The sequence below is a fragment of the Podarcis vaucheri genome (assembly GCF_965113315.1).
Source record: "Podarcis vaucheri genome assembly, chromosome: 3".
NCBI classification, from domain to species: Eukaryota; Metazoa; Chordata; class Lepidosauria; order Squamata; family Lacertidae; genus Podarcis; species Podarcis vaucheri.
This window is the reverse complement of record NC_138761.1, coordinates 60,207,004-60,222,338: the sequence shown is the minus strand read 5'-3', so window position 1 is coordinate 60,222,338 and position 15,335 is coordinate 60,207,004. Positions and strand designations below refer to the sequence as shown.

The following is a 15,335-nucleotide window of genomic DNA, read 5'->3' as shown; positions in this document are numbered from 1 at the left end:
CCCAGCCAGCTACATGTGTAGGACCATTGATGTACTGAGGAAACCCCGTGGTTCTCATGGAGGCCATGAAGTCCTGAGCTGGCCCATTTGATGCAGCCTTGGCATGTGTGTGTATGTGTAATTGGGTTTTATAAACAAAAATAATGTTATACAGTACAAATAAGTATATCAAGTTTTCTCATGTCATTTGTATATCACAAAAATAGCATAATAAATGTGGAAAAATATCTACAACATATGTTTCATTATTAGTGGTCAGTATACAATTTCTTGGTTCATGAATTGGTTTAAACAATTAGGAAGAAGGGGAAGAGGAGGAGGGGGAATGGTGAGTGGGGTGGGGTGATTATGCTATTATTCTACTTAGTGGCATGTATATTGAAGTCCTGCAGCATTGGAGAACCATTTGAGGGTTCTCCAACATCTCTCCCAGCTCTATCAAAGGATGGTTGCCGCTTGCTCTCCTCACTCACACATCCTTTCTCTTTGAATAGTACAGAAAGGTTTCACCCTGTGGAGTCATCTGGAGCCTAGCCAGCAAAAGGAGGAGGCTGCTACTTGGGCAGGGCAGGAGGCAGGCCATGATCTCTGCCTGTTCACTTCTTCTGTTCACTCTTTCACTGGGCAGTATGGTGGGGAGGATTGGGCACAGTCAGCCCCAATTCCCACAATGGTGCCTCTCAAAGGTGAGAGTGAGAAAGAAGCGGCTTGTCCTGCAGGGTTGGCCCTAGCACTATACAGAATGAGGTAGCTACCTCAGGTGACAGGTGCTCAGGAGTGCTGGTAGACTGTGTGTACTATATAGTTTGCCCTTGGCGGAAAATGCTGTCTCTGCCTTGAAGTAAAGATGCAGCAGCCACTCTTCTTGGGAGCTCCATTTTGCCCTTTGTCTCAGGCAGCTGACCACTGCTATCGCCTGTAGTGCGCCACCTGAAGAGAGTGGACAGAGGTTGCTGCTTCTGGTTACCCTCTGCAACCCTGTGGGGCCAATCCGCCATGAAAAGGTGGGCAGGTGAAAGGAATTAGGAGCAGGAGCAGCTGCCTGCTTTCCCACCCTTGCCCCTCCCTCCGACCCCATGAGCAGCCAGAGCGCAGAGCGAGAAGCCCCGCCGGGGAGGTCTGAGGGGTGCTTCCCGCCATTCTTTCCTAGCTGCTGCTACAAGGCAGGGAAAAGGGGAGAGAAACAGCTGTTTACGGGTCCTCTCCTCACGAGCAACAGCTGCTGATTGGCTGCTCTTCCTTCAAAATAAAAGTGGCAGTCTTAAGCACACTTTTCCCAAATACTTAAGAATGAGACTTGTCGCCGCTGAGGAAAACGCCTCCCTCCCTCTCCCAAGGCTTCAGGTGAGACATTATTAAACGCAGGAAAGGCGGGAGCCTGGGAAACTGTTGAATTTCTGGGCTTCACTCTGTGAGGTACCGCGAATGTCAGTTGCTCGCCGCCTTCTTTCCCTGAGGGAGAAGCAGGGCGGATGACTCGTCAGAGGCTTGGCGAAGTGTGGCGGGCTGGGTGGACCTGCGAGCCGGAGGACGAGGCGAGGGCTGAGGGCAGCGTGCTCTGTTTTCCCCCTCCGGCTGACGCGAAGGCACAGAAGGCGGCGAGGCTGCCGCACGCGCCGGGAGAGCGTGCTGGGGTCCTCCCTCCCCACCTTCACACGGGGCGAGATTAAAATCCAGGCGCGCACCCAACCTCGTCAGCCAGTCCACAGCGTCGTTCCGGGCAGAGGTGCAGAGGCAGGTGAGACTGACGAGGGGAAAGGAACTGCCAAAGCCATAAAAGCCACAGGAGGGGGAAACAAAAGCCAACCCAAGGGGAGGCAGCGACACGAGAGACGGGCAGAGAGGCAGTCACTGGCGCGCGCTCTGGAGATGGGACCGGGCAGAGAGCTCTGGGGGATGGGGGGCCGCTCAAGGGAGCCCTCCTGAGAGCCAGAGGTCTCCAGGTTTGGTGGCTTGGAGGAGAGCGACTGCAGCCAGAAGGTGGGCTTAGCAGGCGAGTCGCCTCAGGGCTGCTGCTGCTGCTGCTTCTTTGGGATTTAACGTTTCGTCTCTCCCCGGGGATGGTGTTTTGCTGACCGAGGGCTTCGTTGTTTTCTCTCCACGGATGTCTGTTGCATCTGGATTTTTTTCCCTGGGGGTTTATTTTTCCGCCAAGGGAGCTGCTGGAGTCCTGCGAAGTTGCAGTTTGTTGCTGATTTCTCCTTCCAGCCTCCATCCATCATGTGCGCCAACATAGTCTACGAGTGGCTGAAGACCCTGAAGCTCTCTCAGTACGCGGAGTCCTTTGTGGATAACGGCTATGACGACCTGGAGGTGTGCAAGCAGATCGGGGACCCGGACCTGGACGCCATCGGGGTCTCGCTGCCACAGCACAGGCGCCGGCTCCACGAAGCCGTGCAGAGGCTGAAGGAGGAAGACGAGACCACCGCCGGGCTTTACTTCACCCTGGAGCCTCAGCCGCCCCAGCCCAGCTCGCCTTCGCCAGAGATCTACACCAGCCACCTGGTGGAGCAGTACGAGGCCAAGGCTTGGAAGGAGCCACTTACTAAACCCCGCCATCCTCAGGGGAACAAGAAGGGGCTCCCTCGGAAAGTGGGGACCCGCAGCCTGGAGCTGATGACCTACCCCAAGCTCAAACTGAAAATTATGATCAGGGACAAACTCATCCGGGATGGGATCAACCTCAGCAAACCCCCCTACTCCAACAAGGTAAGCGCCCTGCTGCAGTTGCACCCAGGGCCGGCCGGCTCTTTATGCAAGAGAAGACGGGTGCCTCAGGCGGCAAGTTGGGCAACGCGGCTGTACTGCCGCTTCCACATACCCGCGACGCGCCTGCTGTTCACCGTTGGGCGCCCGCCGTAACAAGTGGGAATAGTAGCCAGCTGGACAGAGCCTCCAGTCCAGGCAGCGGCGAATAACGAGCCACCGGTGCCGCCTCGGTGGTTTGAATCTGTTCAGCGGTGGCTGCCCTGCTGTCGTCCTTGTGGCGAGTGGAAGTGTCTGCTTTCAAAGTGCCCCCCACCTCCTGCTGCCTCGCCAGGAGCAGCAGCAACACCACTGTCCAGCACCACCATGCTCACAGGAGCCCCCAGCGCCGCAGCCTTCTCCTGCTGTTCCACGACCCCTCTGGCTGCAGAAGCGCGCTCCTTGACTCGCCCTGGACCACCGTCTTCCTCCCCGCGCTCTTCGGGGCAGGCCGGGAGCGAGTGGAGCAGCGCGCCTCGGCAGCCGCCCGGGCGCCGGCAAAAGTGGGGTAGGCATGATGCGCTGGGAAAGCGGCCCTGATGCTGGTGGTGGTGCAAGTGTGCAGCTGAAGCAGCGGGAGGTGCCGCTGAACAAATTCAAGCAGCAAAGGAGGAGAGTTCAGCTCCATGTCTTTGGGCGGGGCGCTGGGGAGAGAAGCAACAGGCTATAGAGAGGAGGGCAACAAATGACGCTCCCTTTCTGGCAGCTAATGAGCAAGAAACGTGCGCCTTCTGGTCGTCTTCTTCCTTGTCACGCCCCCCCCCCCCCCCGGATATAATGGAGGTTGACTTAAAGTGGTAGATAGACGAGGGAAAAGAGCGCCCGCGCTTTAATGCTGAACATGCAAAGTAAACTGATAACTTTGTTTGGGGAAGAGATTTCCTGGTTATTGTTCATGCTTCACCCCAGGCCATTGGGTGAAAGTGGCAGGCACGCTGTGGAAATAATACAACTGAAACATCTCGAACAGTGTAGTTGCGACTGGACACCTAGAAAAGGAAATCTGTAGGCAGGAATTCATATAAACGATACCTTACTTTATATGGCAAATGTGGGTACATGTAGCATTTTAAAACTTTGTTCTACCATTCAAATGCACATACAGTCCATTGTCGTAATCTCCATGTTGAAGGGAGAGCATGGCTGAGAGACTTTCCTGTTAAGTGCCATATTTACTTTAAAGAGCAGTTCCTTATTTGAATTGTGTTAGGGAAGGGGACAGATCTCTTATTTCATAATGAGAAACCCAACCCATCCCATCCATGTTTATTTAGTAAATGACAACTCTGCTAATTGAGGTTTACTGCCATGTAAGTATGCATAGAGCTGTAGCTTGAGGCTACAATCCTATACTTAAGTTACTTATGAATGAGTCTAATTAAATTCACTGCAGCTTACTTCTGAGTAGAGAGTCTTAGGAATGCACTCTTGACTTGATTACTGTTACAGACAGTAGTTGAGTACTATCTCAACTAATATAAAAATTGGTAAATCCATTAGTATCCAAAAGTTGCTTCATGGCAGTCTAGGATTCACAGCAGAAACTTTTGCATGCTTACTCAGAAATATGTTCAGCTGGGTTTACTCACAGGTAAGTATGTATAGGGTTGCTGTCACAGGGTCTCTGTAAATTTAATCTCATAATTGGATATTAGATGCATTTTATATCTGTGTGTACACACTGTATAATTACCGGTATGTGTGCATACTACAAGGCACCATGCAATGCAAAGGTGGTCATTTTGCATTCTAGGGCAGGAAGACTTGTTTTGAACTTTACTTCCCCTGCACACTTTTTCCTTACAACAATCCCGTAAGTTGGTTAGGGTGAGAAGTTGAAATTGACTCAAGGTGACCATCTGAGTTTTACAGGGAGGTGTGATTTGAACCCGATATCTGAGTGTGTTACTATGTGCATTGGGCAGGTGGGGTGGGGTGGGGCAACACAATGACCCTTGGTATCAGAATTGGAATGCAAAAAGCTTGTTAACATCTTGAAAGTTCGAGGGTTCGGGGGGGGGGCTCCAGAATAGTGTGTAGTGGAGTCATATTTAGAAGTTTGCCTTTGTATTTTTTTTCAGACAAAGCAAAAATTATTCCACAGCATCACCTCCATCTCACTAAAGAGACTGTGGAGGGTGCCATGGCGTGGTTCATCTCAAAATGTTTGGACCAGCTCTGGCTGTATGTCTTTTCATTTTATAGAAGTTCTCTTGCGTTTCTCACTCTAATATCACAGATGGCACATTTTGCAAAGAGTTAACTAGAACTTTTTTTGCTTCGTCACTGACTTGAGTTTGCATGTTGGAAGTTTGTCTAGAGTTTGAAAGTGGGATTTGTATTACCCTTGTACTCAAGCTGCTGGAAAATCTGTGGGCATGATGAATGGGGGTGGAGTTGTAGTGTTTTAAAGCAGGCTAAAAGTTTTCTACTGTGTGAAGTTTGGTGACAGAACTTGAGAGGAGCGTTGTTTAGTACTGTATGTATGTATGTAGGTCTTATTATACTGCTTAGATGACTTTTTGCTTTAGTGCTTCTTTGAATACTTGTGAAACAAGGTAACAGTTACTGGTGATGCATTTCTTGTTTCTATTTAGTTCTTGGTGGTGGGAAATGTGTCTGGTAAAAGCCTGCAATATTTTTTTTTTAAATTCCATGCGATGGTAAGGGTGCAGGATCCAAACTTTTATTGAAGTTTGAAACTAATTAATGAAATCAAGGAAAAATATATTGTAGGACAAACTTATCTGGCATTCTGAAGGACTCCTCTAAAACACAAAGTTGTACTATGGGTTTTCAGCTGCTCCTGGAACTTGCAGTACATCCTATCCATGCTCACTCAGAAGTGATGCTAAATCCAGTGACTCTTATTCCCAAGGAAGTGTACATAGCTAAAGTGTTATAATCCACCTTTTGTGAGGGAAGAGGTCAATGTTAAATGTCCGAGGAGACACTGAGACTAGTAATAGCTGATACGTGCTTTAATGATTTTTAAGACAAATGCCAACACCTGCAAGTTTTCCACTGAGTTCAGTAATTGCCTTGAATTCTTTGCCTTTTTGAAAATCATGCTTTTGCAAGAGAAGTAGACAACAGCATAATAGGGTTTCCTGATTATCAGAACTGGGTTATGCAGAAACTTCAAACTAATTTATTTTCACTGCAAAATTGGTTTATATGGATGACAGGTGAAATTGGTATCTGTAATCTGGTCTCTGTAATGCAATAATAGTCTAAGCTTCTCTTAGCCTTATAGCTCACAAAAATATTTTTCACAGTCATCATGGACAGTATAGATGACTGGCCAACTTGCAGCAAAAACAGTTCTAAATGCAAATGGATAAATGAATGCATCTGGAAATATAAATTTTTAAGGGAGGGGCAATTCATAGTGTCAGCCTATAAAACAATGGTGCACCTAATGGAGATATGCTATTGGCAATGCTGGCCATTTCATATTATGAAAGCTGTTGATCAAATGAGGTGTCAAGTAGGAGCCATGCTGGTTGTCAAATGTGTGTCAGAATTTAATGCAAAATAATAGTTGCATGTGCACACACATGCAAAAACCTAACCACCTAATTTTTAAAAGTTGTCAGAGGAAAGACTTGAAAATTAGCCAGAGCAGTTATCAGAATAGTTTTATGACTATGCAAACTATATCACTCTAGTAGGAATAGGGTATTATGTATAATGGCATTTAAAAATACAGTGGCTATGGAACAGAGTCTTTTCTTGTGTTCCATGATATCGTTGCATAGATTGGTTTTGTCAGTAAGTAACTTCTGACAGCAGCAGCAGCAAACCACATTCAGTGGACTGGAAGTATAATATAATTGGCAAAGACAGTGTGTGAATTTCTGTCCTCTGCAAATAAATGGCAAATAAATCTAGTGTAAGGCTGATTATATTTTATATTTTAAGTAAGTTTGTTTAAAACAAAGCCACAAGAAGCAAACTGTCCCTGAAAGTTTATTTAAAAACAGAAATGCAGTCCTTCTATTGAAACAAAATATGTTATTGTGGTCTCGGAAATTCTCCCTGTAGAGAGAAACTGCCTCCTTCCTTGATGACATCTCTCTGTTATGGTTAGAGAATATAAAGTTCTTTGCAATTTCAGGTTTGTGATTTTCATATGAATGCTTTTTTCACTGATTTCCTTATATATGATAGTGATAAAGCAACTAGGCAGTATCCAGAAAATTAGAGAAATATTGTGACTTATGCAGTTTTAGTACTCTATAGCTTCATATAGGAGAAATGAACTCACACTATAAGACAACCCTTACTCCGCTTGTGCAGCATTTACAGTTATGTGTGGTCTGCTGGATAAAACAAGGAGTATTTAGCTTAAACGTAGCACCCAGCATGGGAATATAACAGTTTCATAGATCAGCTTAAATGTGTCAACATATACAGTATTCTTTGGCTCTATTATTTCTAATATTTGAAAATAATGTGTTGTGCTGATATCTCACATTTCATGTCTTCAAAGCACTTGAGTGCTTCATATACTTTCTCAGTATAACTTACAACATTCCTATGAGGTAGCTGAGGCAGTATCATTATTCTTTCTACGTTGCAGATACGGGGCTGAGAGGCTTTATACTAAGTCTGGTCAATGAAATAGATCCCGTAGTTACAATGTTCTTTAGAGCCCCAATAAATGGGATAATTTTTACCTGTGGCCAAACACCTCTGATTAGCTGCATGTAGAAGTTGCATGTTAAAGAGCCTCTGAAAAGTAACTCTAGTTTAGTGCTACAGCTGCAGTTGGGGAGGACTATTTCTTGTCTGTAGCGCATTTGCTTAGGAACGGCAGGTAGAGATGACAGGGGGCCTGAATTTGTAGGAGGCCAAAGTGAAGCTAGAGAAGCAGTAGTGGGTAGAGACAGGTGCCTGGGACCACCAAGTATAAGTAGAAATGGGTTACTTGTAGCTGCATGCTGGAATCCATTATATCATTCAGGAATGGAGAATCTGTGGACCACATGGGTCCCGAATTGGCCTGTGAAGACTTTCTCTGAAAATCATGCCCACCTGCCTCACACCTAAGATCATGAAGGACATGGTTGCATCAGAGCAACCATCAGGAGCTTAAAGTGAATTTCCAATAATTCCTTTGTAAATGGGACTTGTTGACAGTGCTGTATCTCACTGGGATCGGCTGCACCTCACTCAGATCAGATGCATTAGATTTTATAGATATCTGTAGGGGCACAGATTACCCTCCCCTGATTTTGAGCACACAATTGTTTGTTCTGTGCTAATGCATTGCACCATGCCTAGTACAACCTGCATTCACTTGATGTAAATGCAGGTCTTTAATGTAGTCCCTGTTTTTCATATTCCTTTTTTCAATAAAACACATGTTCACAATTCTCTGTGTGTAGTTTGTATGTATATACATTTACTGTGAGTTAAACCACAGAGCCTAGGACTTGCCGATCAGAAGGTTAGCAGTTCGAATCCCCATGACGGGGTGAGTTTGAAAGCACATCAAAAGTACAAGTAGATAAATTGGTACCGCTCTGGTGGGAAGGTAAATGGTTCTGGCTCTGGTTCACCAGAAGCGGCTTAGTCATGCTGGCCACCTGACCTGGAAGCTGTACGCCGGCTCCCTCAGCCAGTAAAGCGAGATGAGTGCCACAACCCCAGAGTTGGCCACGGCTGGACCTAATGCTCAGGGGTCCCTTTACCTTTACCTACATTTACTGTGACATTTGGGAATGCAGCTTTTAGACTCTTATGTAATGTATTAAGACTGCATCTAAATAGTAGCTGAACATGAGATTGGCTCTAGGCTACTCATGTGCCCCTAGACATGATCCAGCTGCCTTGCTGCATGTACATGATTTGTAATTTGATATATAGGTGCATTGGGTTGCACATTGTATGGACCTGTGACTTAAAATATGTTACTAATTGTAACTTACATGTCAGTATTCTCTCTGTGATAGATATGTTCTCATTTCTTGGTTGTATTTGCATATGCCTTAAGACATACTGTTAATAATACATCTTCTACAAGCAACATGGTAAGTAGCCTTAAGGCTTTGATACCTGGTTGGGTTTGTTTGTTTGCCCCAAAGTTTTTGAATATGCTAAAACAGTTTTTAACACACAGCCAAACTAGTTCCTTCCCATTTCTGCACTGGATTGTGATATTTTCTAGGTATGGTAACTCAGTGAAGAAGACTTGTGTATGCACCAGTTAAAAAGCCAACAAAATGCTGCATTTTTATTGCCATACACATTTACCAGATTCTTGTATTGTAAATAAAAGGGGAATGTTGCTGTAGTTAGGAAGTAGTGGCTGAATGACAAAACAAACTTTTCATTTACATAGCACATAATCATTAACATTGTAGGATCTCAAACTTTACTAAACACACTTATATGGATGGCATGAATATCCAATCAGTATTTATGCATATAAACTTTTCAGCATTTTTAGAGGATAGAAATATCTGTACTTCAAATTTAAAAGTGCCATTTGAAAATCAAACTACTTACCGGTAAGTATGCACAAAGGGAATCTCTGGAAGTTAGTTCCATGTACTTGTTTGGGATGCAAGCAGTTTACAGTTGGAGTGCATATGTGCTATTCTACATTTTCAAAACATGAGGTAATGCAATGTCGTAACCAGAAGAATGAGCCTTGGAATTAAACTGGCATAACGCTGTATATGGCAAAGAAAGAAAGAAACCAAAAGAAAATTATTTAAGAAGATTTTCTCTTTGGAGGAAATGCAGGATATAAATTCAAGAAATAAGTACAATTAATGACCTAGTGTAGGATGTTCCTCGGGAAAATAATTGAATAATAATTCCTGATAACTGCTGTTTAGTTTCATTCAAATTATTCGATACCCCCAAATGCATCTAGCATACAAATAACAAAATAAAGCTACTGAAAAGATAAGAATAAGGGTTAACAATAAAATGAAAATCCTTTAAAAAATCTAAACCCTATATACCATTGTAAGCCAGCTGCTGGTGGGACAAAAAGGTATTCACGGTACTTGGAATAGGAAAAGAGCCTTTTTGACTTGGTTCAAGGTGCTGGTTTTGGTATATAAAGCCCTATGCAGCTTGGGACAAATATGTCTGAAAGATACTCCAATAATAGGAATTGGGTCTTCATTGTCATGACGCACCTACTTTTTGGAATTTCCTCCCTTTAACTATTAGGTATGTTCTCTGTTGTCTTTTTGGTGCCTACTGAGGACCTTCCTCTTTCAACAAGACTTTAACTTTCCCATTTTTCATCTGTATTGGAATTGTTCTTAAAATGTTTTTATTGTTTTATCACTTCTTATTTGCTGCAAGGGGTTCCATGGGAAGCTCCCCCCCCCATTCTATTGGGCTTCATATGGCATCAAGCTTGGGCTGTGGCAGGACTCTACTATAACAGAGTAACTAGGTGAGTTGCTACGGTCTAGCATTCCATGAACAAGTAGGACATAGGTACAGAATGGGCTCAAAATATGTATGTGCAGTAAATTTTACGGCTGTGACTTTTGCATAACGCATGGAAAAGAAGATTGCCAGTGAAATAAGAATTACACTTCAGGGCTGTCCAGATGAACTGAAAACGGATATCTTTCTCTAGAAAATTTAGTATTAAGAATGCTATATATAAATTTTCATTTTGGAGACAAAAGATGGGGTTGGTAATGAACTTCACCAATCAACCGCCTAGGTATGGTGAGCTCAATTTCATTCTAGATCAAAGCATGCTATTCCATATTGTATCTGAAAAGTAGCAGTGATAGGAATCTGCACAGCTAATGAATTATTAATTATACAGCTAATAAAGGATTACTAAAATGTCTGAAAAATTATTCAAACTGAATAGAATTTGGGGGTTTTAATGGCCATATCTGAAAGTCAGGGTTGCATAACTGTGGGACATGTCAAGAGGAATTAAGCATTCTATTTATCTTATATAAGGACTAACTGATATCTAATAGTTTAGTGAAATTTCATTAGTGCTTCTAATTGAAATAAATGACCTGACCTGACCCTTTCTTGAGGAACTTTATTCAATTTTTGTTCCATGGAGAATTGTTCAGAGTACTGTATGGGCAAAATGAAGTAGCTAAATCAGAAGCACACATTTTAAAAACACCTCATCTTAATAATTATGATTTGTTTGGCCGCAGTAAACATAAATCAATGGACATATCACTGCCTACTGTGGAGAGATCTTATAAAACTAAAATTGAGGATTATGTAAAAAGTCAGTTACATTCACAACATTGTTCAATAAATTCTGATGGTTAGGTAACTTTGAGAGCACACACTGGATAATAATAATAATAATAATAATAATAATAATAATAATAATAATAAATAATAATTTATTTATACCCCGCCCATCTGGCTGGGTTTCCCCAGCCACTCTGGGCGGCTTCCAACTGAATATTAAAAACAGTACAGCTTCAAACATTAAAAACTTCCCTAAAGAGGGCTGCCTTCAGATGACTTTTAAAAGTAAAATAGTTGTTTATTGCTTTGACATCTGCTGGGAGGGCGTTCCACAGGGCAGGCGCCACTACCGAGAAGGCCCTCTGCCTGGTTCCCTGTAACCTTACTTCTCGCAATGAGGGAACTGCCAGAAGGCCCTCGGTGCTGGATCTCAGTGTCCGGGCTGAACAATGGGGATGGAGATGCTCCTTCAGGTATACTGGACCGAGGCCATTTAGACCTTAAATGATAAAAATGAAAACACATGCAAATTAACACAAAAGCATGAAAACAAATCCAAACAACTGACCCTTTTGGCACTTACTTGCATAAGTGGAGGCTAGTCCATTAGGCCAAATGGGACAAAGACTCGTTATCTTTAGTCTGTTTTCAGTTAGCCCTTATAACCAGTTCAGTAGGTGGCACGGCTACCAGCTTCCTCCTCCTCAAGTTTGTACAGTGTTGTAGGGCTGCAACTCAGTGGTAGAAAATCTGCTTTGCATGCAGAAGGTCCCTAGTTCAGTCCCCAGCATCTCCAGCTAGGGCTGGGTATGTCCCCTGCCTGAAATCTTGGAGAACTCCTGTCAGTCAGTGTAGACTGAGCTGGATGGGCCAGCAGCCTGACTTGGTATAAGGCTTCATTTGGCTGGGGTTGATAGGTACCATTGTCCAATAACCACTGGTGGGCTATAAGTTCCCCACTCCTAGTTTATATAAAATACATTTTTTCAGAGATAAAATCTTAGATGTATTTGTAGCTGCTGTCAACAGTACATTAAAATGGTTGACTTAAAACTTGGACAAAAATATAAAACTTTCATTGTTTCCTATAAGTAAAAGAAAAATTCAAGTGCACTGCTATGCAGAATTTAGTGTTAACCTTTTCTGTGGCTGAATGTGAAATTTCTTTCAGAGTTGGCCCAGATACAAGTATTTCATGTTCTCAAATGTATCTTGGGAAGTCTTTCCATTGACAAAAGCAGCTGTGCATAAATAGTAACAATACAATATTTTCTAGGAAAATGCTAGCAGTGTTTACAAAGCTAAAAATAGTCTCAGACATTCCCACTAGATACCTTTAAATAACCATATTCCTTTCTCTTTGTATATGTATTTTATTTAAATATAGCACTCTGCACATTCTGCACTGGATTTAATTCCTGTACCATATTTAAATCCAACTGTATATTGCATAAACAAAAAATCTGAAGAAAGCAAGCAACCAGTACTTGCATGCTATTTATTTATTTGAACTAATTTTTACAAGATTGATTGGCATAGCTAGGCTTTACAATAGCCTTTGAAAGCTGCTTAGTTACACTTCAAAATTATCGAGTCTGGTGCTGGTTCAGTGATGAGGACCCTGAGAGGGTATGTCAGGGATCAGCAAACTTTTTCAGCAAGGGGCTGGTCCACTGTCCCTCAGACCATGTGGTGAGTTGGACTATATTTTGGAAAGGGAAAAAAAGAGAATGAATTCCTATGCCCCACAAATAACTCAGAGATGCATTTTAAATAAAAGGTCACATTCTACTCATGTAAAAACGTGCTGATTCCCGGACCGTCCGCAGGCCAGATTTAGAAAGCGATTGGGCCAGATCCAGCCCCATTGCCTTAGTTTGCCTACCCATGGGGTATGTCTACTGTAAAGAACCAAGAAAAGAGTTGCTAATTCTGTAGCATGCTACTTTGTTTCCAGCAGTTTTGCAAAAATCTTTCCATGAATATATTTTAGGAATTGAGATACAGTGTATGACACAGAAGAACCTGAAAAACTTAATGGGAAGAAGCTATAATGTGTGTCTCTGTCTTGGTATCTAATTTTGGCTACTGTAGTTCTTCTGTAAATTATGCTGCTCTTTGCCATAAGCCGGCTCTCATATATCCATACAAATTTTAAAAACCTGAAGCAGCCCTCCTCAACCAAATGCTGTTACAACTCCCATCATCCCTAATCATTGGTTATGCTGGGTGGGCTGGTGGGAGTTGCGGTTCACAACACCTGGAGGGCTTCAGATTGTGAAAGGGTGCAACAGTTTAATAGGAGCTATTAAAATCTCTCCTATAATGTCTGGTTCTGTGACCAACATTTGGTGTCCACTGGGGGAGGGGCATCTAGGAGACACAGCTACACTATATTTAGGATAACTTCAGATATTTTTCAATATTTAGGCATTTCATTTACATTACAGAGTGGCTGGGGAAACTCAGCCAGATGGCCAGGGTATGAATAAATTGTTGTTGTTGTTGTTAATATTAATATTATTTAACCTATCACTTGTCATAAAAAAAACTTTGTTGGCTTGCACTGATCACAGATGCCATGCCAGATTCATTAGTATTAGGAATTCTATTTCCTACAACCAAACCAATCTGTAACAGAAAACCAAAATACTTCATATCTAGTATTCAGAGATGAGAGATGTGTAGGATTTTTGGGGCATCCCACAGTTCATGGTGCTTTGGTGTTCTTAACTTGCAGTTGCTGAGAGTTGAAGTTAATTAATGAAATAGTTCATGTGTACTGACTCTCTAACAAGATATTGTCCTATTCACTATTCCACTGGAAATCTGCCACCACAAATACAGAGAGAACTTTGTGATATGCTTTTGAAAATAAAAGCTGAAGTGAAGGCACTTAGAAGTGTTTTGCCCTTAATTGTGTTTCTAAAGAAATAAAAAATGGCACACCCAATTCTCAATATCAGGTTTTTGTATCATTTGCTTATTGGCTCTATTTGCTTTTGAACTGAATTTTCCTGTAGGCACCATGAAAGTTGGTCAGTGGCTAATAGACTCTTTTCAAAATATGCAAGGCATATGCTTTGTGGCGTTTTTCTAGAATCACAAACATTACAATCACTAGCAGGATTTGTTTTGTGCACCACTAGATAGTGTTGCCATGCTCCCTAGAGCACTTAGTGAGATTGAGATTGAGACTGAAGAACGAAGAATTAATTTCAAGTCTGAAATTCCCTTTGCTTGGTCAGTTTAAATTAGGTAGCTATTTTTAAAATAGCATAACTAGGTCAATCTTTTTCACTTGGATAATGCTACATCATACATTGATATACTCATCTTGACAAATTGTGGAGATTGTGTACTCTGTAGAGATTCCCATTTATTAAAACATCATGGCAGTACTATGTTTAGCAGAGATGTTCTATTTTAAGACCTACTCTGCAGCAGAATGTGCTGGATGTGTAAAACACTCCCAGATCTGCCGCTTTGCCTGTACACTAGAGCTTTAGTGACACTGTTGGCAAATAAGGTTTAAATGCTGTCATTACAATATATTATTTTGGCTCCGTGGACTATCTTTTATAGTAAAAACCCCATTCTTTACATTGTCCTCTGTATGTCTGGAAGACAGGAATAGTACTGTAGCAGCTATTCCCAGATGAGAGAAAGGACATAATGTGCTAAATTAATGAAGAACATATTACTTGCCTGGTCTATCTTTTGTAGCATGGCCCAAAGACACTAACCTATGTCTTTTTATCAAACCAGATGATAGGTTAAATGTATAAACATATTTGGCACACATTTTTTAACTTGAAAAATGAGCCTTGTGGGAAGAGGGGAAGATCAGGTCCCTTCCAATCTCCCTTGCTCAGCTTAGGATGCATTGCAGGATGCAACTGCAGCATCTGTGACGAATGACCATCCAGGCTCTGCTTAAAGACCTCTGATGATGGAGAGCCCACCAGCTTCTGAGGCACTAGTAGTCCACCCCACTGTCTAACACAGGCTTCCTCAACCTCAGCCCTCCAAATGTTTTTGGCCTACAACTCCCAGGATCCCTAGCTAGCAGGACCAGTGGACAGGGATGATGGGAACTGTAGTCTCAAAACATCTGGAGGGCTGAGGTTGAGGAAGCTTGGTCTAACAGCTTTTACTGTATGGAACTTTCTCCTAATACTTAGCCAAATCTGCATCACTACAATTTCCACCCACTGGTCCTAGTCCTGCCTTTTGGAGCAGTACACATAAGTCTTCTGCACCCTTTGCATGACAATCCTTCAAAGCAATTCAAAGATTGGTATGCCACCCTTTTTCTCTTCTCCAGGCTAAATGTACCCGGCACTTTGAACTGTTCCTCAATTTCCAGGCCCCCA

The 15,335-nt window shown here is 42.8% G+C and overlaps 1 protein-coding gene across 2 annotated transcripts in view; it reads left to right on the top strand.

Annotated features, from left to right (window-relative positions):
- Positions 1–1,435: 1,435 nt before the first annotated feature.
- The window catches only part of LOC309528039 (SAM and SH3 domain-containing protein 1-like), a 540,262-nt gene continuing 526,362 nt past the window's right edge, over positions 1,436–15,335 (top strand). Inside the window, exon 1 of one of the 2 annotated variants that reach the window (XM_082215198.1) lies at positions 1,436–2,709. In XM_082215198.1, coding sequence (XP_082071324.1) covers positions 2,221–2,709 — 489 coding nt within the window. In that variant the 5' untranslated portion in view covers positions 1,436–2,220. The remainder of the gene's footprint in view (positions 2,710–15,335) is intronic. The other variant, XM_082215200.1, reaches the window with a different exon arrangement.